This window comes from Bombina bombina, chromosome 2 (assembly GCF_027579735.1).
Source record: "Bombina bombina isolate aBomBom1 chromosome 2, aBomBom1.pri, whole genome shotgun sequence".
In the NCBI taxonomy this organism is placed as follows: domain Eukaryota; kingdom Metazoa; phylum Chordata; class Amphibia; order Anura; family Bombinatoridae; genus Bombina; species Bombina bombina.
The window spans coordinates 936,886,482-936,909,479 of record NC_069500.1 but is presented as its reverse complement, the minus strand read 5'-3'; the positions used below and the strand labels follow the sequence as shown (position 1 = coordinate 936,909,479).

At 39.0% G+C, this 22,998-nt stretch overlaps 1 protein-coding gene across 1 annotated transcript in view; it reads right to left on the bottom strand.

The window, feature by feature from the left end:
* NAAA (N-acylethanolamine acid amidase) overlaps nucleotides 1–22,998 on the bottom strand; it is a 64,659-nt gene that overhangs the window by 14,974 nt on the left and 26,687 nt on the right. The window contains exons 4-7 of the mRNA XM_053703400.1: nucleotides 20,145–20,235; nucleotides 18,717–18,793; nucleotides 17,165–17,337; nucleotides 9,748–9,810 (exon numbers count right to left, since the gene is read on the bottom strand). Of these exons, the coding sequence (XP_053559375.1) occupies nucleotides 9,748–9,810; nucleotides 17,165–17,337; nucleotides 18,717–18,793; nucleotides 20,145–20,235 (404 nt within the window). The remainder of the gene's footprint in view (nucleotides 1–9,747; nucleotides 9,811–17,164; nucleotides 17,338–18,716; nucleotides 18,794–20,144; nucleotides 20,236–22,998) is intronic.

Below are 22,998 nucleotides of genomic sequence, written 5' to 3'. Positions count from 1 at the left end.
CAAAAGAAGTTCGCAACACCGCCTTATCCTGATGAAAAATCAGAAAAGGAGACTCACACGAAAGAGCAGATAATTCAGAAACTCTTCTAGCAGAAGAGATGGCCAAAAGGAACAAAACTTTCCAAGAAAGTAATTTAATGTCCAATGAATGCATAGGTTCAAACGGAGGAGCTTGAAGAGCTCCCAGAATCAAATTCAAACTCCAAGGAGGAGAAATTGACTTAATGACAGGTTTTATACGAACCAAAGCTTGTACAAAGCAATGAATATCAGGAAGAATAGCAATCTTTCTGTGAAAAAGAACAGAAAGAGCGGAGATTTGTCCTTTCAAAGAACTTGCGGACAAACCCTTATCTAAACCATCCTGAAGAAACTGTAAAATTCTCGGTATTCTAAAAGAATGCCAAGAAAAATGATGAAAAAGACACCAAGAAATATAAGTCTTCCAGACTCTATAATATATCTCTCGAGATACAGATTTACGAGCCTGTAACATAGTATTAATCACGGAGTCAGAGAAACCTCTATGACCAAGAATCAAGCGTTCAATCTCCATACCTTTAAATTTAAGGATTTCAGATCCGGATGGAAAAAAGGACCTTGTGACAGAAGGTCTGGTCTTAACGGAAGAGTCCATGGTTGGCAAGATGCCATCCGGACAAGATCCGCATACCAAAACCTGTGAGGCCATGCCGGAGCTATTAGCAGAACAAACGAGCATTCCCTCGGAATCTTGGAGATTACTCTTGGAAGAAGAACTAGAGGCGGAAAGATATAGGCAGGATGATACTTCCAAGGAAGTGATAATGCATCCACTGCCTCTGCCTGAGGATCCCGGGATCTGGACAGATACCTGGGAAGTTTCTTGTTTAGATGAGAGGCCATCAGATCTATCTCTGGGAGCCCCCACATTTGAACAATCTGAAGAAATACCTCTGGGTGAAGAGACCATTCGCCCGGATGCAACGTTTGGCGACTGAGATAATCCGCTTCCCAATTGTCTACACCTGGGATATGAACCGCAGAGATTAGACAGGAGCTGGATTCTGCCCAAACCAAAATTTGAGATACTTCTTTCATAGCCAGAGGACTGTGAGTCCCTCCTTGATGATTGATGTATGCCACAGTTGTGACATTGTCTGTCTGAAAACAAATGAACGATTCTCTCTTCAGAAGAGGCCAAAACTGAAGAACTCTGAAAACTGCACGGAGTTCCAAGATATTGATCGGTAATCTCACCTCCTGAGATTCCCAAACTCCTTGTGCCGTCAGAGATCCCCACACAGCTCCCCAACCTGTGAGACTTGCATCTGTTGAAATTACAGTCCAGGTCGGAAGAACAAAAGAAGCCCCCTGAATTAAACGAAGGTGATCTGTCCACCACGTTAGAGAGTGCCGAACAATCGGTTTTAAAGATATTAATTGATATATCTTCGTGTAATCCCTGCACCATTGGTTCAGCATACAGAGCTGAAGAGGTCGCATGTGAAAACGAGCAAAGGGGATCGCGTCCGATGCAGCAGTCATAAGACCTAGAATTTCCATGCATAAGGCTACCGAAGGGAATGATTGAGACTGAAGGTTTCGACAGGCTGTAATCAATTTTAGACGTCTCTTGTCTGTTAAAGACAGAGTCATGGACACTGAATCTATCTGGAAACCCAGAAAGGTTACCCTTGTTTGAGGAATCAAAGAACTTTTTGGTAAATTGATCCTCCAACCATGATCTTGAAGAAACAACACAAGTCGATTCGTATGAGACTCTGCTAAATGTAAAGGACTGAGCAAGTACCAAGATATCGTCCAAATAAGGAAATACCACAATACCCTGTTCTCTGATTACAGACAGAAGGGCACCGAGAATCTTTGTGAAAATTCTTGGAGCTGTAGCAAGGCCAAACGGTAGAGCCACAAATTGGTAATGCTTGTCTAGAAAAGAGAATCTCAGGAACTGATAATGATCTGGATGAATCGGAATATGCAGATATGCATCCTGTAAATCTATTGTGGACATATAATTCCCTTGCTGAACAAAAGGCAATATAGTCCTTACAGTTACCATCTTGAACGTTGGTATCCTTACATAACGATTCAATAATTTTAGATCCAGAACTGGTCTGAAGGAATTCTCCTTCTTTGGTACAATAAAGAGATTTGAATAAAACCCCATCCCCTGTTCCGGAACTGGAACTGGCATAATTACTCCAGCCAACTCTAGATCTGAAACACAATTCAGAAATGCTTGAGCTTTCACTGGATTTACTGGGACATGGGAAAGAAAAAATCTCTTTGCAGGAGGTCTCATCTTGAAACCAATTCTGTACCCTTCTGAAACAATGTTCTGAATCCAAAGATTGTGAACAGAATTGATCCAAATTTCTTTGAAAAAACGTAACCTGCCCCCTACCAGCTGAACTGGAATGAGGGCCGTACCTTCATGTGAACTTAGAAGCAGGCTTTGCCTTTCTAGCAGGCTTGAATTTATTCCAGACTGGAGATGGTTTCCAAACTGAAACTGCTCCTGAGGACGAAGGATCAGGCTTTTGTTCTTTGTTGAAACGAAAGGAACGAAAACGATTGTTAGCCCTGTTTTTACCTTTAGACTTTTTATCCTGTGGTAAAAAAGTTCCTTTCCCACCAGTAACAGTTGAAATAATAGAATCCAACTGAGAACCAAATAATTTGTTTCCCTGGAAAGAAATGGAAAGTAGAGTTGATTTAGAAGCCATATCAGCATTCCAGGTCTTAAGCCATAAAGCTCTTCTGGCTAAGATAGCCAGAGACATAAACCTAACATCAACTCTAATAATATCAAAAATGGCATCACAGATGAAATTATTAGCATGCTGGAGAAGAATAATAATATCATGAGAATCACGATTTGTTACTTGTTGCGCTAGAGTTTCCAACCAAAAAGTTGAAGCTGCAGCAACATCAGCCAATGATATAGCAGGTCTAAGAAGATTACCTGAACATAGATAAGCTTTTCTTAGAAAAGATTCAATTTTTCTATCTAAAGGATCCTTAAACGAGGTACCATCTGACGTAGGAATGGTAGTACGTTTAGCAAGGGTAGAAATAGCCCCATCAACTTTAGGGATTTTGTCCCAAAATTCTAACCTGTCAGGCGGAACAGGATATAATTGCTTAAAACGTTTAGAAGGAGTAAATGAATTACCCAATTTATCCCATTCCTTAGAAATTACTGCAGAAATAGCATTAGGAACAGGAAAGACTTCTGGAATAACCGCAGGAGCTTTAAAAACCTTATCCAAACGTATAGAATTAGTATCAAGAGGACTAGAATCCTCTATTTCTAAAGCAATTAGTACTTCTTTAAGTAAAGAGCGAATAAATTCCATCTTAAATAAATATGAAGATTTATCAGCATCAATCTCTGAGATAGAATCCTCTGAACCAGAAGAGTCCAAAGAATCAGAATGATGGTGTTCATTTAAAAATTCATCTGTAGAGAGAGAAGATTTAAAAGACTTTTTACGTTTACTAGAAGGAGAAATAACAGACAAAGCCTTCTTTATGGATTCAGAAACAAAATCTCTTATGTTATCAGGAACATTCTGCACCTTAGATGTTGAGGGAACTGCAACAGGCAATGGTACATCACTAAAGGAAATATTATCTGCTTTAACAAGTTTGTCATGACAATTATTACAAACAACAGCTGGAGGAATAGCTACCAAAAGTTTACAGCAGATACACTTAGCTTTGGTAGATCCAGCAGGCAGTGGTTTTCCTGTAGTATCTTCTGGCTCAGATGCAACGTGAGACATCTTGCAATATGTAAGAGAAAAAAACAACATATAAAGCAAAATAGATCAAATTCCTTATAAGACAGTTTCAGGAATGGGAAAAAAATGCCAAACATCAAGCTTCTAGCAACCAGAAGCAAATGAAAAATGAGACTGAAATAATGTGGAGACAAAAGCGACGCCCATATTTTTTGGCGCCAAATAAGACGCCCACATTATTTGGCGCCTAAATGCTTTTGGCGCCAAAAATGACGCCACAATCCGGAACGCCGACATTTTTGGCGCAAAATAACGTCAAAAATGACGCAACTTCCGGCGACACGTATGACGCCGGAAACGGAAAAGAATTTTTGCGCCAAAAAAGTCCGCGCCAAGAATAACGCAATAAAATGAAGCATTTTCAGCCCCCGCGAGCCTAACAGCCCACAGGGAAAAAAGTCAAATTTTTGAGGTAAGAAAAAATATGATAATTTAAAGCATAATCCCAAATATGAAACTGACTGTCTGGAAATAAGGAAAGTTGAACATTCTGAGTCAAGGCAAATAAATGTTTGAATACATATATTTAGAACTTTATAAATAAAGTGCCCAACCATAGCTTAGAGTGTCACAGAAAATAAGACTTACTTACCCCAGGACACTCATCTACATGTTTGTAGAAAGCCAAACCAGTACTGAAACGAGAATCAGTAGAGGAAATGGTAAATATAAGAGTATATCGTCGATCTGAAAAGGGAGGTAAGAGATGAATCTCTACGACCGATAACAGAGAACCTTATGAAATAGATCCCGTAGAAGGAGATCACTGCATTCAATAGGCAATACTCTCTTCACATCCCTCTGACATTCACTGCACGCTGAGAGGAAAACCGGGCTCCAACTTGCTGCGGAGCGCATATCAACGTAGAATCTAGCACAAACTTACTTCACCACCTCCCTTGGAGGCAAAGTTTGTAAAACTGATTTGTGGGTGTGGTGAGGGGTGTATTTATAGGCATTTTAAGGTTTGGGAAACTTTGCCCCTCCTGGTAGGAATGTATATCCCATACGTCACTAGCTCATGGACTCTTGTTAATTACATGAAAGAAAACAGATTAAGCAACTGCCAAGTGGAAAAATAGTGCCCAAACATTTATTCACACAGTACCTCAGCAAATGAAAACGATTTTACATTCCAGCAAAAACGTTAAACATAATCTCTAGTTATTAAACAGCTTTATGTATTTCTTACAGTGTAATTCTAGTGAAGTACCATTCCCCAGAATACTGAAGTGTAAAGTATACATACATGACATTATATCGGTATGGCAGGATTTTCTCATCAATTCCATTGTCAGAAAATAAAAACTGCTACATACCTCTATGCAGATTCATCTGCCCGCTGTCCCCTGATCTGAAGTTTACCTCACTCCTCAGATGGCCGAGAACAGCAATATGATCTTAACTACTCCGGCTAAAATCATAGCAAAACTCTGGTAGATTCTTCTTCAAACTCTGCCAGAGAGGTAATAACACACTCCGGTGCTATTTTAAAATAACAAACTTTTGATTGAAGATATAAAACTAAGTATAATCACCATAGTCCTCTCACACATCCTATCTAGTCGTTGGGTGCAAGAGAATGACTGGGAGTGACGTAGAGGGGAGGAGCTATATGCAGCTCTGCTGGGTGAATCCTCTTGCACTTCCTGTTGGGGAGGAGTAATATCCCAGAAGTAATGATGACCCGTGGACTGATCACACTTAACAGAAGAAACAGCACACCTCTGACTATTAGCCGTATCACAGTGGAGAACTTTGAACACTTTGTGGATTTTATGTGATGTGCTTGGATTTTATGTGATGTGCTTGAATACTTGCAGCAAATGTGAGTAACTTTTTATTGAATCTTATGAGAAGGAAGATTTGTGTGTAATAAAAAACTCTTGAGTAGGAGGTGCGCTGTTTTTGTATATCTCTATATTATATGCCTTGGCCTGACAGTTACACAAAACAGACAAAAAACTAGCAGTACTCCGATTTGGAAGTATCTCTACTCCAAAAGGAACTGAAGCATGACACTTGTATCAACACTAATGCCATCTACGTGGAGGATTTAAACTCAGAAAAATACTGTTTTTGCGTCCTTTTGTTTGCACATTTTAAGAAATTGACATTGCTCATATAAGCTATACAAATCTTTTTATAAATAATACCCTTTTAGGCTTTTCAAGAATACTCTTTCAGCATTTTGATAATTTTCATTTAACTTTTTTATACATAAGTTTTATACCTATATCCCTTATTCTCATTTTGGTTAGTACGTATTTTGTAGCGCTTGGGTGTTTGTGTTGTGAAATGATGAACTTTATCTAAAACCTCACAATAGAGGAACCTGTCATATGTATTTCGGAGGTTCCTGTGCCCTTGTTCTCAATTATTGCGCTACTTATACACATATGGATAATCCGTACACACCAGCTGACTAATTATGTAAATGCTGAATACCAATTGCTAATGCATTGTTGCTTAAATTGTAATCAAAATGTATAATGATAATAATATGCCTAAATACTAATTTATCAAATAAATAGGTTAACATCCATGGTGGAGTTTAAACCTTGTGGGGATCTAGTATACAAATGAAATATCCAGAATACTGCCTGCTTATCAAGTCTCCTTTCAGTATCACCGCCTTTTTTATGTCTTTTAATTAAATCTATGCCTCCTTGAGCTTTCAGTAATCCTGCATTGTGGTGATGTCTTAATATGCCTAGCTATAATAATATCAATTGATCTAACATGTTTTAAGACACTGTCTCTAAGTGCCCTTTTCAACCTACCCACATACTGGGCATAATATCCCTGACATGCTAGCAAATAAATAATGTGAGTGGTGTTACATGTAATATTATGCTTAATTTTGTACTCATGACCTGTGACTGATGAAACAAAAAACAAAACAAAAAAAAGAGTCCATTGATGTATTTAGGAGCACGCTTTACATCTTGTCTTTCTGCACTTGACATCCTATCCTCTTAAGTACTCTGTACTTCTGCCTCTAATAAAGGAGACAACAAATTCATCAATGTTCTTGCCTTCCAGGAAACAAACCTGCAACCTTCTGAGATTAATTTTTATTTAAAACAGGGTCTCCCTTTAAAATATGTAAGTTGTTTCTGACTATAGAACACATTTGGAAGTGTTCGCTGCTATAGGTTGTGATAAAAGGCTTCTTGTCCATATTGGATTTCTTGTTTCTCTATTTTAACAGATTATCCCTAGAGATATAATCTACAACTTTTTTGCTTTGTTTTAATAAAGCATTACTATAAGCCCTGCTTTGTAACCTAAGCATTACATTTTCACTATGTGTATTGTATAATTCCTCTGAGGTACAATTTCTCTTTGTTCTAAGTTAACCTCTAGGTAGAGATTCTAATAAATGCCTAGGATGACAAGATTTAAAATGGAGTAAAGTTATATAGTTCCACAACCAGCTTATTTGAGTTGGCATCAACCTCTTTTATGACATGTAAAAAACGTATCGCAGTATCATCAAACATTGTAAAGGATACATTTAAATCATTTTGATTTGCATATTCATTAAACGTCTCCAAATCACCATAGGCATTATCCCAAAAAAAGCAAATCATCTATGAATCTGCCATAAAAGATTGTTAGCTCGAAAAGGATTCCCATCTCCAATGATATGGAACAACTCCCAGAATCCCACATAGAGATTCGCATATGAGGGTCCCCATAACAGTTCCACGTCTTTGGAGATAGTAAGCATTCTCAAATATAAAAAAATTGTGCTTCTATAAATAATCAATTGCTTGTAATAGAAAATCAATGGTAGATTCATCATAGTCAGAGTACAGATCCAAATAATACTTCAATTACTGCAAACCCCTGTCATGAGGAATAGAGGTACAAAGAGATGTGACATTTAATTTTACTGTATATGTAATTTCTCACTGTAGACCTTAAATGTGTTTAATCAGATGACTGGTAACTTGTATATACCCAAATACGTTTTTCACTATTGGTTGTAAGAATTCACCCACTAACTAAGATCTCTTCTCATTAAGTGAAGCTAGGCCTGCAACTAGCGGTCTTCCAAGTGGATTTTGTAAACTCTTGTGTAGTTTGGGTAAATTATGCAATATAGGTATTAATGGAGTATTTAGGATAAGACTATATGCCCCTTTGTTTGAAATGATCACTTTAAATTCTGCATTTTGGATACTATCCTGTAAAATAAGACTATATAGATTAGTAGGATCTGACCCATTGATTTAGCACTCTGAGGTCATTCAATGCCAATCTTTCTTGATGATTCAAGTTATCTGGTGTAAAATCTCTTGTATCTGTGACATTAACTCTAGTGAGCAAATTGATACGTTTCATATCAATAGTCTGTTGAAAGATCTCTTAAGTTTGTTTTCTGTTATTGACAGTCAGCAGGTGTATACTAATTATCCATATGTGTATAAGAAGCACCGTAATTGAGGGAGCCGATAGACAATGAATAAGGGCACAGGGGAGATTGAAATGCGTATGGGAGGTTCCTCTGTGCTGTGGGTGCTCCTTATTCTTTTAAATTTGTGGGAATAAAGTTTTGATACTTTTATATACTTCCGGACTGTTGCTTCTTGACGGGTGTGCCCAGAACGTTTGGAGAAGGGTTCAACATAAAATATGTCAATTATGAAAACAAATGTATTAAACAACTTAAAATGGATATTGCATATGTAAAGGTGTTTGACTGGGAAGGGCTCAAAGTGTATAAATATGTGTATACATGGGTTTATATGTGTACATAAGCATGTGCATACATACAACCACACACACACACACACTTTTAAACCATTCCCTGTGAGAAAAAGAAAAATAGAGAAAAAGAGAGAGAAAAAAGAGAGACAGAGACAGCGAGAGATAGAGAGAGAAACAGTGTTCTCCACAGAACATTGTGCCATCCAGGCACCATTATGAAGTAGTCTGGTGGATGCAGTGTATAACTTTGTAATATAACTTTTTCTGCTATCCAAAGCAAAAATTGCATAATTTTAAAACACATGTATTTAATGATAATTATTGCAATAAACATTGAAAAAAATTCCGATATTAGCTCATTTTAGCCGGTTGGTCAGTAAAATCAGCTGGATGGTGCACAAATTAAAAAGATCCCAGGGAGAACACTGCATAAATATATAGATATATATTCATTTAAGTGAAGAACAAAGGTGAAATTTGAAATATTTCTTAATGCACCTTTGGCTTTAGCACAGTTGTCCTAGTGCACCTTTGGGTAGGTGCGTGAGCGAAAGCCAGAAGAGGCTTTTTAGTGCGCTCCAAAGAAGTCTATATGGAAAGGGAGTTTGCGTGACCATGCTGGCTGACTTCAAGAAGTTAGAGCGGAAGAAGACTTGATAGCGCTCTACTTTAATTTTGACTTCTGTGCCACTTTAATGAATAGAAAAAGTTATAGGAAATGGTAAGAATACAAAAGAGATTAAGCAGATGAGCCATGGTTAATGATTTCAGGCACAGGGGATATGCGATCATTGAAGCAATGCAAAAAATAATGGAGAAGATTTCAGAAAAGGGAACCTGTAACTACAGACAAAATAGAACATGTTAAGCAGAGTAAACATTTTGTATATATATATATATATATATATATATATATATATATATATATATATATATATATATATATATATATATATATATATATATATATATTTCATGCAATAATTTAATTTAATAACAGACTTTTGATATACAACACTTCACAAAAATGCATATTCAAGAATGGCACTGAATGAAATAAAATTGAATTATGCTTATAAACACTGTTTTTTATAAAATAAATAGTTATCTACTAGTTAAGCAATGTGAAGACAACGGCAGAGGCAGTATGTACTGAGTACAGAATGTTGCTGGGTTGAATATACATGAATATTCTCTGCTGCACCTTTACATTCTATACCTGCGGTCATCTGATGGTGGTGGAGTAGTCCAGTGATCATAGTTGGTTTCTACATGAAACCATCTGGAAACAAAATAAAAGAATCACAGATTACCAAAAAACAGAATTTATGCTTACCTGATAAATTACTTTTTCTTGCGGTGTATCCAGTCCACGGATTCATCCTTTACTTGTGGGATATTCTCATTCCCTACAGGAAGTGGCAAAGAGAGCACATAGCAAAGCTGTCCATATAGCTCCCCCTCTATCTCCACCCCCCAGTCATTCGACCAAAGGTTAGGAAGAAAAAGGAGAAACCATAGGGTGCAGTGGTGACTGTAGTTTAAACAAAAACATTTTTACCTGACTTAAATGCCAGGGCGGGCCGTGGACTGGATACACCGCAAGAGAAAGTAATTGATCAGGTAAGCATAAATTCTGTTTTCTCTTGCAAGGTGTATCCAGTCCACGTATTCATACTTTACGGATGATGCTTTTCAGCCAAAAGGAAAGAGAGGTAGCAGTCGCTTTCAGACCTCTCCTCTTACCAGAATAGATAACAAACAAGGAAGATGTTTGTCTGAAATCCTTAGTTGCTTGTAAATAGAACTTTAAAGCATGAACTACATCAAGATTGTGTAATAGACGTTCCTTCTTCGAAGATGTATTAGGACACAGAGAAGGAACAACAATTTCCTGGTTAATATTCTTGTTAGAAACAACTTTAGGAAGAAAACCAGGCTTGGTACGCAAAACTACCTTATCTGCGTGGAACACCAGGTAAGGTGAATCACATTGTAAGGCAGATAATTCTGAAACTCTTCTAGCAGAAGAGATAGCTATCAAAAACAAAACTTTCCAAGATAACTTAATGTCTCTGGAATGTAAAGGTTCAAACGGAACCCCTTGAAGAACTGAAAGAACTAGATTCAAACTCCATGGCGGAGCCACAGGTTTATAGACAGGCTTGATTCTGACTAAAGCCTGAACAAACGCTTGAACGTCTGGTACCTCTGCCAGACGCTTGTGTAACAGGATAGACAAAGCAGATATTTGTCCTTTTAAGGAACTAGCTGACATCCTTTCTCCAATCCTTCTTGGAGAAAAGCCAATATCCCGGGAATCCTAATCTTACTCCATGAGTAACCCTTGGATTCACACCAACAAAGATATTTCCGCCATATCTTATGGTAGACTTTCCTGGTGACAGGCTTTCTAGCCTGAATCAGAGTATCTATAACTGACTCTTTGATAGAATTAAGCGTTCAATCTCCAAGTAGTCAGACGTAGAGAAACTAAATTTGGATGCTTGAACGGACCCTGTATCAAAAGATCCTGCCTCATTGGCAATGTCCATGGTGGGACAGAGGACATGTCCACTAGGTCTGCATACCAAGTCCTGCGTGGCCACGCAGGCGCTATCAGAATCACCGAAGCCTTCTCCTGCTTGATTCTGGCAACCAGACGCGGGAGGAGAGGAAACGGTGGAAAAACATAAGCCAGATTGAAGGACCAAAGTGCTGCTAGAGCATCTATCAATACCGCCTTGGGATCCCGGGACCTGGACCCGTAGAGAGGAAGTTTGGTGTTCTGACGGGACGCCATCAGATCCAACTCTGGAATGCCCCAAAGCTGAGTCAGCTGGGCAAATGCCTCTGGGTGGAGTTCCCACTCCCCCGGGTGAAAAGTCTGACGACTTAAAAAATCCGCCTCCCAGTTGTCTACTCCTGGGATGTGAATTGCTGAGAGATGGCAGGAGTGATCCTCCGCCCACCTGATTATTTTGGTTACTTCCGTCATTGCTAGGGAACTCTTTGTTCCCCCCTGATGATTGACGTAAGCTACGGTCGTGATGTTGTCCGACTGAAATCTGATGTATTTGGCCGCAGCTAGTTGAGGCCATGCCTGAAGAGTGTTGAATATCGCCCTCAGTTCCAGAATGTTTATCGGGAGAAGAGTTTCTTCCCGAGACCATAAGCCCTGAGCTTTCAGGGAGTCCCAGACCGCACCCCAGCCTAACAGACTGGCATTGGTCGTTACAATGATCCACTCTGGTCTGAGGAAACATATTCCCTGAGACAGGTGATCCTGAGACAACCACCAGAGAAGAGAATCTCTGGTCTCCTGGTCCAACTGAATTTGAGGAGACAAATCTGCATAATCCCCATTCCATTGTTTGAGCATGCATAGTTGCAGTGGTCTGAGGTGTATCCGAGCAAAAGGGACTATGTCCATTGCCGCTACCATTAGTCTGATTGTCTCCATGCACTGAGCTACAGATGGCCGAGGAATGGAATGAAGAGCTCGGCAAGTAGTTAACAGTTTTAACTTTCTGACCTCCATCAGAAATATTTTCATTTCTATCGAGTCTATCAGAGTTCCTAGGAATGGAACTCTTGTGAGGGGAGAGAGAGAACTCTTTTTTTACGTTCACCTTCCACCCGTGAGACCTCAGAAAGGCCAATACGATCTCCGTGTGACATTTGGTTCTTTGGAAAGTCGACGCCTGAATTAAGATGTCGTCTAAGTAAGGCGCCACTGCTATGCCCCGCGGTCTTAGCACCGCCAGGAGGGACCCTAGCACCTTTGTGAAAATTCTGGGAGCAGTGGCCAACCCGAAAGGAAGAGCCACAAACTGATAATGCTTGTCCAAAAAGGCGAACCTGAGAAACTGGTGATGATCTTTGTGGATAGGAATATGCAGATACGCATCCTTTAGATCCACGGTAGTCATATATTGACCCTCCTGGATCATTGGTAAGATTGTCCGAATGGTCTCCATCTTGAATGATGGGACTCTGAGGAATTTGTTTAGAATTTTGAGATCCAGGATTGGTCTGAAAGTTCCTTCTTTTTTGGGAACCACAAACAGGTTTGAATAAAACCCCAGTCCTTGTTCTGCCATTGGAACTGGGTGGATCACTCCCATTGTAAGTAGATCTTCTACACAGCGTAAAAACGCCTCTTTCTTTGTCTGATCTGTAGACAGACGAGAAATGTGGAACCTTCCCCTTGGAGGAGAGTCCTTGAATTCTAGAAGGTATCCCTGGGCTACAATCTCTAATGCCCAAGGATCGTGTACATCTCTTGCCCAGGCCTGAGCGAAGAGAGAGAGTCTGCCTCCTACTAGATCCGGTCCCGGATCGGGGGCTACCCCTTCATGCTGTCTTGGTGGCAGCTGCAGGCTTTTTGGCCTGTTTACCCTTATTCCAGCCCTGGTAAGGTTTCCAGGTTGCCTTGGGCTGTGAAGCGTTACCCTCTTGCTTTGCAGTCGGAGAGGATGAAGCGGGGCCGTTCCTGAAATTGCGAAAGGAACGAAAATTAGCCTTGTTCTTTGTCTTAAAGGGCTTGTCCTGAGGGAGAGCATGGCCTTTTCCCCCGGTGATATCTGAAATAATTTCTTTCAATTCAGACCCGAAGAGGGTCTTTCCTTTGAAAGGGATGTTCAAAAGCTTGGATTTAGACGACACATCGGCCGACCAGGACTTTAGCCATAGCGCCCTGTGCGCCAAAATGGCGAACCCTGACTTTTTCGCCGCTAACTTAGCTATTTGGAAAGCGGCGTCAGTGATAAAAGAATTAGCCAGCTTTAGAGCCTTAATTCTATCCATAATTTCCTCATATGAGGTCTCTGTCTGGAGCGAGTCTTCCAGCGCCTCAAACCAGAAAGCAGCTGCAGTAGTTACAGGAATAATGCAGGCAATAGGTTGGAGAAGAAAACCTTGTTGAACAAAAATTTTCTTAAGTAAACCCTCTAACTTCTTATCCATAGGGTCTTTAAAAGCACAACTGTCTTCAATTGGTATGGTTGTGCATTTAGCAAGGGTAGAAATAGCCCCCTCCACCTTAGGGACCGTCTGTCACGAGTCCCGCACAGGGTCAGGTAAGGGGAACATTTTCTTAAAAACAGGAGGGGGAGCAAAGGGAACACCTGGTCTATCCCAATCCCTAGTAACGATATCCGCAATCCTCTTAGGGACCGGAAACGTATCCGTGTAAACCGGGACCTCTAGGTACTTGTCCATTTTACACAATTTCTCTGGGATCACCAAAGGGTCGCAATCATCCAGAGTAGCTAATACCTCCCTAAGCAAAACGCGGAGGTGTTCTAGTTTAAATTTAAAAGCCAATGTATCTGAATCTGTCTGAGGAGGAACCCTTCCTGAATCAGAGACTTCTCCCTCAGACATCAAATCCCTCGCTCCCACTTCAGAGCGTTGTGAGGGTATATCGGATACGGCTACCAAAGCGTCAGAATGCTCATAATCTGTTCTTAAAACTGAGCTATCACGCTTTGCAGGTAACACGGGCAGTTTAGATAAGAAGGCTGTAAGAGAATTATCCATGACTGCTGCCAAGTCTTGTAATGTAAAAGTGTTAGACGCACTAGAGGTACTAGGCGTCGCTTGCGCGGGCGTAACTGGTTGTGACACTTGGGAAGAGGCAGACGGGCTACCCTCGTTACCTTCAGTCTGAGAATCATCTTGGGCCACATTTTTAAGTGCAACAATATGATCTTTAAAGTGTATAGACATATCAGTACAAGTGGGACACATTCTGAGAGGGGGTTCCACCATGGCTTCTAAACACATTGAACACGGATTTTCCTTAGTGTCAGACATGTTTAATAGACTAGTAATATATACAAGCAGGCTTGGAAATCACTTTAATCAAATAAAAAACACAATTTGAAAAAAAAAAAAAACATTACTGTGTCTTTAAGAAATAAAAAGAGCACACAATTTTACAAAACAGTGAAAAATGCATCAATTCTCCTGAAATTTTCACAGTATGTACCTAAAGCCTTAATAAGATTGCACCACAAGTTTCAAAACAATTAACCCCTTAATGCCCAAACCGGAGCAGCCTAAAGCCAACACCCGGTTAAAAATAGTACAGTACCTTGCCTGTGGCCCTACCTGCCCTTAGGGATCAGATTTGGGGGAATAAAGCTTCTATAAGGCCCTCAAACAGCAGCAGGACCCTCCATGTGAATCAGCATGAACTTCTCTGCAATTCTAACTGCGCATCTGAGGTGCGAAATTAGGACCCTCCCACTCTACTCCGGAGTTGTGAGGCCTAGTAAATCACTCTTAAGTGACTAAAAACCAGCCATGTGGGTAATAACCCCAGAAAGAACCCCAAAAGGACTTTCAAAGTGTCTACAAACAATATTTTTCTTGAATAAACAATCGATTGCCCTGAATCAGTGTCAACCAGCATAATTAGCCCTGTTATGTAAGCATTCAATTCCATACTAAGTCTGTGAACATAGCTTACCCTCCCCTCATGGGGATATTGTCAGTCTCTTCTATCATTATCTCAGTCTTGTCTAGAAATAAATGACTGAATATACCTCATTGCAGATTACCCTGCAAACCGTTCCCCCCAACTGAAGTTTTCTGGTACTCCTCAGTCCTGTGTGGAAACATCAGTGGATTTTAGTTACAACATGCTAAAATCATTTTCCTCTCAGCAGAAATCTTCATCACTTTTCTGCTAGAGAGTAAATAGTACAAACCGGTACCATTTAAAATAACAAACTTTTGATTGAAGATAATAAAAACTACAATTCTAACACCACATTCACTTTACCCTCCCGTAGAGAGACCCTAGTGCTTAGAGCCAGCAAAGAGAATGACTGGGGGGTGGAGCTAGAGAGGGAGCTATATGGACAGCTTTGCTGTGTGCTCTCTTTGCCACTTCCTGTAGGGAATGAGAATATCCCATAAGTAAAGGATGAATCCGTGGACTGGATACACCTGGCAAGAGAAAAGGGTGTTTTCAGAGCCTCAAAAGCCTCTCAAAGCAGAAAGAGCCACAAACCAAAGTCCAAGCAAAACAATTAAACAGATTTACAAACTTTATTAACTTCAACTTAATGCATAGATTGCTAAAGATAAATACTAAAAAACCTGCAGATACAACTTTTTTTTAACATATTATTATAACTATGGAATTAGACAGCGGAGACTACAGCTGGGGACTGAAGGTATCTGCCTTCATATGGTAAGGGAGCACTGATCAAGATCCCTTACCATATGAAGCCAGATCGTTAGAGAGTGACCCTGTCTGTGTCACTATTTGTAAAGATTGTTCGTTGGTGCAGAGTGGGAGCATTGGGAGGGAAGGAGGGATGCGCGTGGGTGACCCAGCAAGAAGGGGTGAGGGAAGAGTAGGGTTCTCTTTAGCATAAGCATTAGGAAGGGGAAAGGGAAGGATGGGGGCCTTACACTATGAAGCAATACAGGCTAAGGAGGGGACCCTACAGAAAAAAGGAAATAATAAATATAAAATAAAAAAATTAAACAAAAAAAAAATTTGCTACTGCCAACTGGCTGCGAATAACAAATATTGCGGGAAGAAGTCGGAGGGTGAGGAGAGATCTACATTACAGAAATAAAAAATTAGCTATTTAAAATTAAAAAAAATTAAACTGCATACTGGAAGACTGTCTGCCAGTACCTAAGATGGTAGTGAGCAGTGTCAGGTGGGGGGTGGGAGGTGAAAGAGGTGTTAGGGAGGGATCATGCAGGGATCAGGGGATGGGATGTGTCAGGTGGGAGGGTAATCCCTACACTAGATCAAATATTAACCTTACAAGCTAACTGAGTAGCCCTTCACTTCTGGGAATTAATCAGTTAGCTTTTAAGGTTAATATTTGCTTAATTCTCTTGGTATCATTTGTTTGGTTTCTAACTGAACACATGGGTGAGCCAATGACAATTGATATATAAATGCAGCCACCAATCAGCAGCTAGAACCTAGGTTCTTTGTTGCTCCTAAACTTTCCTAGATAAACCTTTAAGCAAAGGATAACAAGAGAAGGATGCAAATTAAAAAATAGAATTAAATTGGAAAGATATTTAAAATTATGTGCTCTGTCTAAATCATGAATGTCAAATTATGACTTTGCTGTCCCTTTAAATAGCTCAGTATTCATGTCCATTAAAAAAAAAGTAAAATTAAATGTCAAACTGAAATCAAATATAAAATATATTATTTGATCTAATAAGCAACATGTTCTACAGACTGAATATATGTTTTCTATAGACATTCAAGCTCTATATGATGGCTAATGTACTAGGTTTAGAAACATAAAACCTCAGATTTTTCTTTCATGATTCAGACAGCATAAAATGTTAAACAACATTCTAATTTCCTTCTACTATCTAATTTGATTAATACTTTTGGTATCCTTTGTTGAAAAGCATATATTTTATCTAGGTAGGCTCAGGAGCTAGAAGCTAGCTGATGATGATTGGTAGCTGCACATATATACCTCCCTTACTGTGTTTAGCTAGCTCCCTGTAGTGCATTGCTGCTCTTTGAATAATGGATACCAAGAGAATGAAGCAAAATTGGGGTTCCTTGTCCCTTTAATAAACAGACACTAGTTTGTTTGGTAAGCTGATAAAAAAAAATACTTAAAACTTACTGTCCTCTTAATGGATCCAGAGGCCATATATCTGCAGGTCCTTCCCTGTTTCTTGTTATGACCAACCCCTCTCTTGGTTTTGTGCCTCCCATAATGTAGTAAACTTCAGCTATGATTGGAGTTTTGGATAGCTGGAGTGCCGCAGACTCAAAATCCTTTGCTTCACTTAAGACCTGTTCAAGATAAGATATGGAAATAGATGAGTCTACGTACAGATGAAGCAGGGAAATCATACCCAAGTGCTATTATTAAAGGTAATGTAAGCAGCCAATCAGCAGCGATTCTATAATACGCCCACACTCAAACACCATTATGCCCAGAGGGTCAGCAGAGGCCAGTAACATGTCCGCAAATTATATAACCCACCACCCGCTCTCTGTGCAGGCATCTTGTTAGAATGTGGGTACAGGAATCACACACAGCATATGCACATATGCCCCGGAAACACTATTTACTAAAAACATTTTTTCTAATACAAGTATACTGCAAACATGGTTCAGTTCATCATATGAGAGACATTTCATTTTTTACTATTTTGCCCCTTTAAATGCATAGTAGTCTTAAAGGGACAGTCTAGGCCAAAATAAACTTTCATGATTCAGATAAAGCATGTAATTTTAAACAATTTTCCAATTATTTTTATCACCAATTTTGCTTTGTTCTCTTGGTATTCTTAGTTGAAAGCTTAACCTAGGAGGTTCATATGCTAATTTCTTAGACCTTGAAGCCCACCTCTTTCAGATTGCATTTTAACAGTTTTTCACCACTAGAGGGTGTTAGTTCACGTATTTCATATAGATAACACTGTGCTTGTGCACGAGAAGTTATATGGGAGCAGGCACTGATTGGCTAGACTGCAAGTCTGTCAAAAGAACTGAAAAAAGGGGCAGTTTGCAGAGGCTTAGATACAAGATAATCACAGAGGTTAAAAGTATATTATTATAACTGTGTTGGTTATGCAAAACTGGGAAATGGGTAATAAAGGGATTATCTATCTTTTAAAACAATAAAAATTCTGGTGTACACTGTCCCTTTAAAGTATTCATTAAACTTGGACCAACAAGAAAACAACGAATTTTGGTATAACCTTAGAAAAGTACTTTGGTGTATATTAGAGTCTGCTCAGGTAATTATGGGTTTAAAACAGAGCTAAATAATACATTATAAATGAGAATGATAATATTTACACATTATTTGCATAAAAACTGTAATAATTCTTGGGATCTGTAAAGTGGCTCATGATTCTAACAGTCATTAACAATATCTATACATTTGATCACTGCTGTATTCCACACAGCCATTAGTTGCACACTTAAGTAACCCATTTATAACTGTCTCTAATTAGCATTAGCAGAAAAGGAAACAGATTTCAACATGGCGGCGTTCATCGTTTTATGGGCACTAAAACCTTAAACTAAGGTTAAACTAGGTAAGTGGATTTGAATAACTATCAAATTTAATATCAAATCTATAAATTTGATCATATACTGGTAACATATTTTGAAATACAAGATTTTCATCAGACAGATGTCTTTAGCCAAAAAATACTTACATCTCTGATGAGCCAGCTCACAGGGGAGTTTCTCTTGAAGAAAGCAGCCACTGCATTCTTCCACCATTCTCCATTCTCTGCATCATGGGAATTAACAGATTTTTTTAATGTAGAACAGAGAGTGCTTAGAACAATAAATGTGCATGAAAACTGTCATTTGTGCTTTTGTTTCCGTAAAAAATTCTAATTACTAAAATGCAAGATACTAAGAATAAACTTCTCCAAAGTCTTTGAGGCTCCTCCATTTCTCTATATAGCTTCTGTTGCCTTCAGTTCTGCTTCTATCTATTTTAAGGACTACAGGACAACAGCAGACGAAAGTTGAAGTTCTGCTCCATTTTTTTCTAAAGTGACCCCTTTCAATAGGGAATACTACATGTACTTCCTTCACCCCCACTATGCAGGTGTCCTGGCCTTTGAGTATTTCTAGGTTATTCAACAGAGGTTTATAGGCCTGTGGTTTTGTCATCTATGGGCTCTCCACTTGTGATTACCCCAATGGGGAGTTACTTGTACTACTGAAGTACGTAGTACACTATTTTGGGTTCAGATTCTTCTGCTAATCAATTGCAGTTTTCTTATTATTTTTTTTAAATAAAACCTGATTTTGCCTCAGTTTTTTATAGTAATGCTACTTCCACTTCCTTTCTTCTTCCTCACCTAGTTTGTGAAAGCTAGGATTTACAATTGAAACAAAAAAAAGGGGACAGTCATGAAGTACAAAATACTTTATGCTGAAAGTTCCTCTATGTGTTGGAAGTGTTCGCTGCACTGAGCTGCTCAGGCAGCCCACGGCAGAACGCTATTTTGCTGATAGGTGACGTTTTCACCTGTTAGCCAATAGCCGCAGGCTATCTGGCTTGGCACCAGTTGGAACTCACGGTTATTTGCTAAGAGGGGGAAACGTCAACTCACAAACGCTAGGATTTACAATCACTTTAAAGGCTTTGGGGGCCAATTTATCAAGGGCCAAATGGTCCCTGATGCCCCTATTTCCGCGCGAGCCTTCAGGCTCGCCGGAAACAGCCGTTAAGAAGCAGCAGTCTTAAGACTGCTGCCCCTTAACTCGTCCGCCTGCTCTGAGGGTCGGCATTCAACGATGTCTGGCGGACATGATATGCTACAGCGTATCATGTCGGCCAGACATCGGCCCCATAATGTCAAACTGCTATTCAGATGAAAAAAATACTTTTTAGGAAGGATCTTGCCATTTAAATGATGAAAATGTGTCTTCAACCTCCTTCTTAACAAAGTTTCAATTTTAAAAACAAGTGGAATAGCTCTTTGGATTGTGTATGGCTGGTAAAACCACAGCTTTTTCTGCCCAAGGTCATAGAAGTTTTTGGAAGAATATTGTGACACTTATTTTCACATCTAGTTTAACTATTGTTATCCCCATCTTTAAATAGTACTAAATTGAACATGTACCTCTTGCATCACCAGAGACTGTAAATTTGTAGGGGCTTTGTCCTGTCCAAAGTCCGACATACCCCAGGAATGATGTACCGGAGTATGCTACCTGATACAGAGACAAAGAAGATACACGCAGGGTTTTATGCAATGGAGATCATATTCCTTTTTTATACAATGGGTAGCAAAACAAAAATGATAATAGACTTTAATAAATATTTTGTTGTTGTTTCTATTAGTTGTTTTAAAGGGGCATGAAAGTCATGGTTCATATAGAGCATTCAGGTTAAAAAAAAAACTTTCCAATTTGCCTCTAGAGCATTCCTAGATATAACATTGTTACAAAGTTTGTTGCAAACCCTGCTTCCATATAGTGTTCAAGATATGGGTTAGTTCCTGAGCCGACCAATGCTCTATCTCTACCATGAAAGTTTAATACTGACTTTCATGTCCCCTTCATTTTACAACAGGGGGCTAGCCTGTACGTTTAACATCAGTAATATACTGTGGCTGCAAGACCAATTACTATGATATTATAACATATCAAGCATGGCAAAATGAAGAGCTCGTACAATACTTGGGTTGGGTAACCAATAGAATCTGACCACCATTTAAGTGTCTCATAATATAACTAAGGGAATACTCTATTGTAAGGGTCTGCTAAGTATTAATGTCATACAGGCAACAGGATGCCCTGAGAGAGGTCACCAGCCCTTGCAGAATTAGATATTAGTACACAGAAGATAACAGTTCTTCATTCATCAAATGCAGTATATATATATATATATATTTACAAAAATTGTGGAAGAAAAACAAAAGAAGCCCAGAACCTATCTTTATACAAAGACACAGGAATTTTTTCTGGTAATTTATGTATATATATATATACCGAATGACTCAGGGTCAGCTGAAATCAGACGTGGTGCAGACCCCTAAAAATTTTATTTAATCCAATATTGTATAGATAAAAGAAAATGGTAGAGCTATATGAGATACCATAGCTAAAGTAGGGGATTTCAGCACTCAATGTTATAACCCATTTAATCCAATTTCTTAGAAATGTACGACTGCAGAACAGCACAAACTCCAAAAAATGAACTGCACATGCACAGACTTAACCACATGCTAACAGTTTATTGCAAGAAGTTGCTAACATAAAAATAAACAGCTAGAAAATGCTTATCATCTCTAGGATACACCACTGCAGTGGATTTTAAGTAAAGCATATCAAACATAATGATAAGTCATCACAGATATTAAAAAACATATGCAGCAAGCAAGGGTTGAAAACATGTGATTTACAAATTCCTAACTAACATTGTACTTGAATAAACATTTATACCGGTTCCTCTATGATGATTACAGAACAAAGTCCTTTTTTATAGACCATATGAGTCCTTTATAGAGGAAATCAGATGTTATATTTAGTAGCAATGTGTATCACTTGGTAATCCAACTGAATGAACTATTTTGCAAACATATGTTCATTGATTATTGTTAACCGAGGTGAAAACGTCCTCTAATGTTAACTAGAACTTAAAATTAATACAGCTTGATAGCAGATAAATCATCTCTCAGTGGTGAAAAGCAGATACAATGAAGCAGACCTGTGTTTAGGTATCGCAGCAAACATCCGAGAAAACAAAGTCACAGTGTTATTGGCAAACGGACCGGGACATGAGCCTCCGACATCCTTATCTCACCTCTCACAACCGCGTCTCCCTGCTCACTGGGGACACAAACTTGCAGGTGAATTCTTTGCCTCTGTGCGTAAACCGTATCCAGGCGGTTTGTAGGAGCCACTTGACTACCGCAAGATCCAGGCTTGCTTCTTCAGTTTGAATTTTGAAATTCCCGGGCAGGCTCAGGCCAGCTGCTTGTTTCACAGGTGCAATGATAGCTGTTTTTTAGAAAGGTCGACGCGCGTTTCGCCCCATAATGCTGAGCGAAACAGGGGCCTCGTCAGGACTGTCCATCTCCTCCAATTTTCAGCTTTTATTGCAACACCAATGAACTGGGAGGTGGTACCTTAGCCAATCGAATTAACTATTTGCACACACCCTTTTAAAATCTTAGACCGAACACTCCTGTCTATTTTAAAGATTAGTTCAATGATTACCAATAGGTAAATTGATACAATGTGGCCTGCAATAACATGATGGAACATTTTTTGTTTAGCAACTTTCTTACAAGAAACAAAGACTGCATGCGAAAAAATCTTATGCATGTTGCAGCTCAATCAAACTTTATTTCATTGGTTACTATGCCTAGACAAATGTGCTTTACATAAATCCCATATTGACTTAAACTCTACAAATCTGGAATGACTTGCTGAATAGCTACAAAGGTTACTATGGAGGTAAACTTTGACATACAGACCCACAACTATGAAACAAGCTGAAGAGAAAGTAAAGGTCATAATTAATAACCTATTTATAAAATTGACTAATAGTGATACAGCTTCTCACTCATTTATGTTTTCTCTATTTACAACAAATGGAGAATTGAAACTTCAGGTTGTGAACCTCTATTTTAAAAAAGATGCATATTCAATCCTTTCGTTTAAACCAAAAGGTGACACCGTATTCAACATAAAGGTCCATCTTGCTTCCTTTTTTAACAAACAATTATCCTCATCTCCACCTCTTCCATTTGTTATTCCTCTGTCAATCCCTATAAATTTTAAAGAAACAGTACTACTATTATGAATCTCCTTAAAATGACGAGCTACACTTGTATCTCTCCCGTAGAGGATGTCATCTCTGTGCTCCTGTACCCTGTCCTTGAACAAACGTTTTGTTTTACCCACATAGAACAGGGGACAGGAGCACCCCAAAAGATAAACAACCCCCACTGAGTTACAATTTGAAAA